The sequence below is a fragment of the Phoenix dactylifera genome, chromosome 3, assembly GCF_009389715.1.
Source record: "Phoenix dactylifera cultivar Barhee BC4 chromosome 3, palm_55x_up_171113_PBpolish2nd_filt_p, whole genome shotgun sequence".
Classification (NCBI taxonomy): domain Eukaryota; kingdom Viridiplantae; phylum Streptophyta; class Magnoliopsida; order Arecales; family Arecaceae; genus Phoenix; species Phoenix dactylifera.
In genome coordinates, this window is record NC_052394.1 from 10,262,284 (window position 1) to 10,263,048 (window position 765).

The window sequence follows — 765 nt, forward strand, 5'->3', positions numbered from 1 at the left end:
ATGGATAGTAGCATAGATGGCCAACCATATTTCAGAGTTCATAACTGCAGTGTTCCTAGAGCCACAGCAAGCACTGCTTCATATGGATGCACCAGTGAGCAAAGTCACCTATTGCCCATAGCCAATGTGGGGCGAATCATGAAGCAAGCTCTACCACAGCATGCGAAGATATCCAAACGAGCAAAAGAAACCATCCAGGAGTGTGCATCCGAGTTCATCAGCTTTGTTACTGAGGAAGCATCTGACCGATGCCGCAAGGATGACCGCAAGACTATCGATGGAGATGATATCTGTTGTGCTATGAAGACACTCGGCCTTGATGAATATGCTGATGCCATGAAAAGATATTTGTGTAGATATAGGGAGCGTGAAGAGAAGACAGCCTCTATGAAGTGCAATAAGCCAGTTCAAATTGATGTAAGAAATGAATTGCCAATCTTTAGGAGCAGTCAGCGTAGAGACCAATTGCCTTCCAAGAGTCCTCACAATGTTGCAGAGACAAGGAAATTTTTCTGAAGGCAATTTTGGGATTTCGATCGAATGTTTAAACTGCATAGCATCTAGAATGTGGCGTTTTCTTTTCTGAAGATGGGGGAGTGAGGGAGTCTAGTTGCACACTGCTGATCTTTATGTTCTACCTCTTGTCATTTATCAGCATTTCCTGTATTCTGTCATTGGTCCAATATCTAGTCCTTTAAATGGGCCCTTAGTGTTTGAAAATATTAATCTCTATGTAACTAGGATAAGGCTCTTGTATCATTTTAA

General features: G+C 42.2%; 1 protein-coding gene across 1 annotated transcript; it reads left to right on the plus strand.

Annotated features, from left to right (window-relative positions):
- Positions 1–765, plus strand: LOC103723887 (nuclear transcription factor Y subunit B-4-like). Its single transcript, XM_008814960.2, has one exon. It carries the CDS (start codon positions 1–3, stop codon positions 514–516), a length of 516 nt encoding a protein of 171 aa, XP_008813182.1. The 3' UTR covers positions 517–765.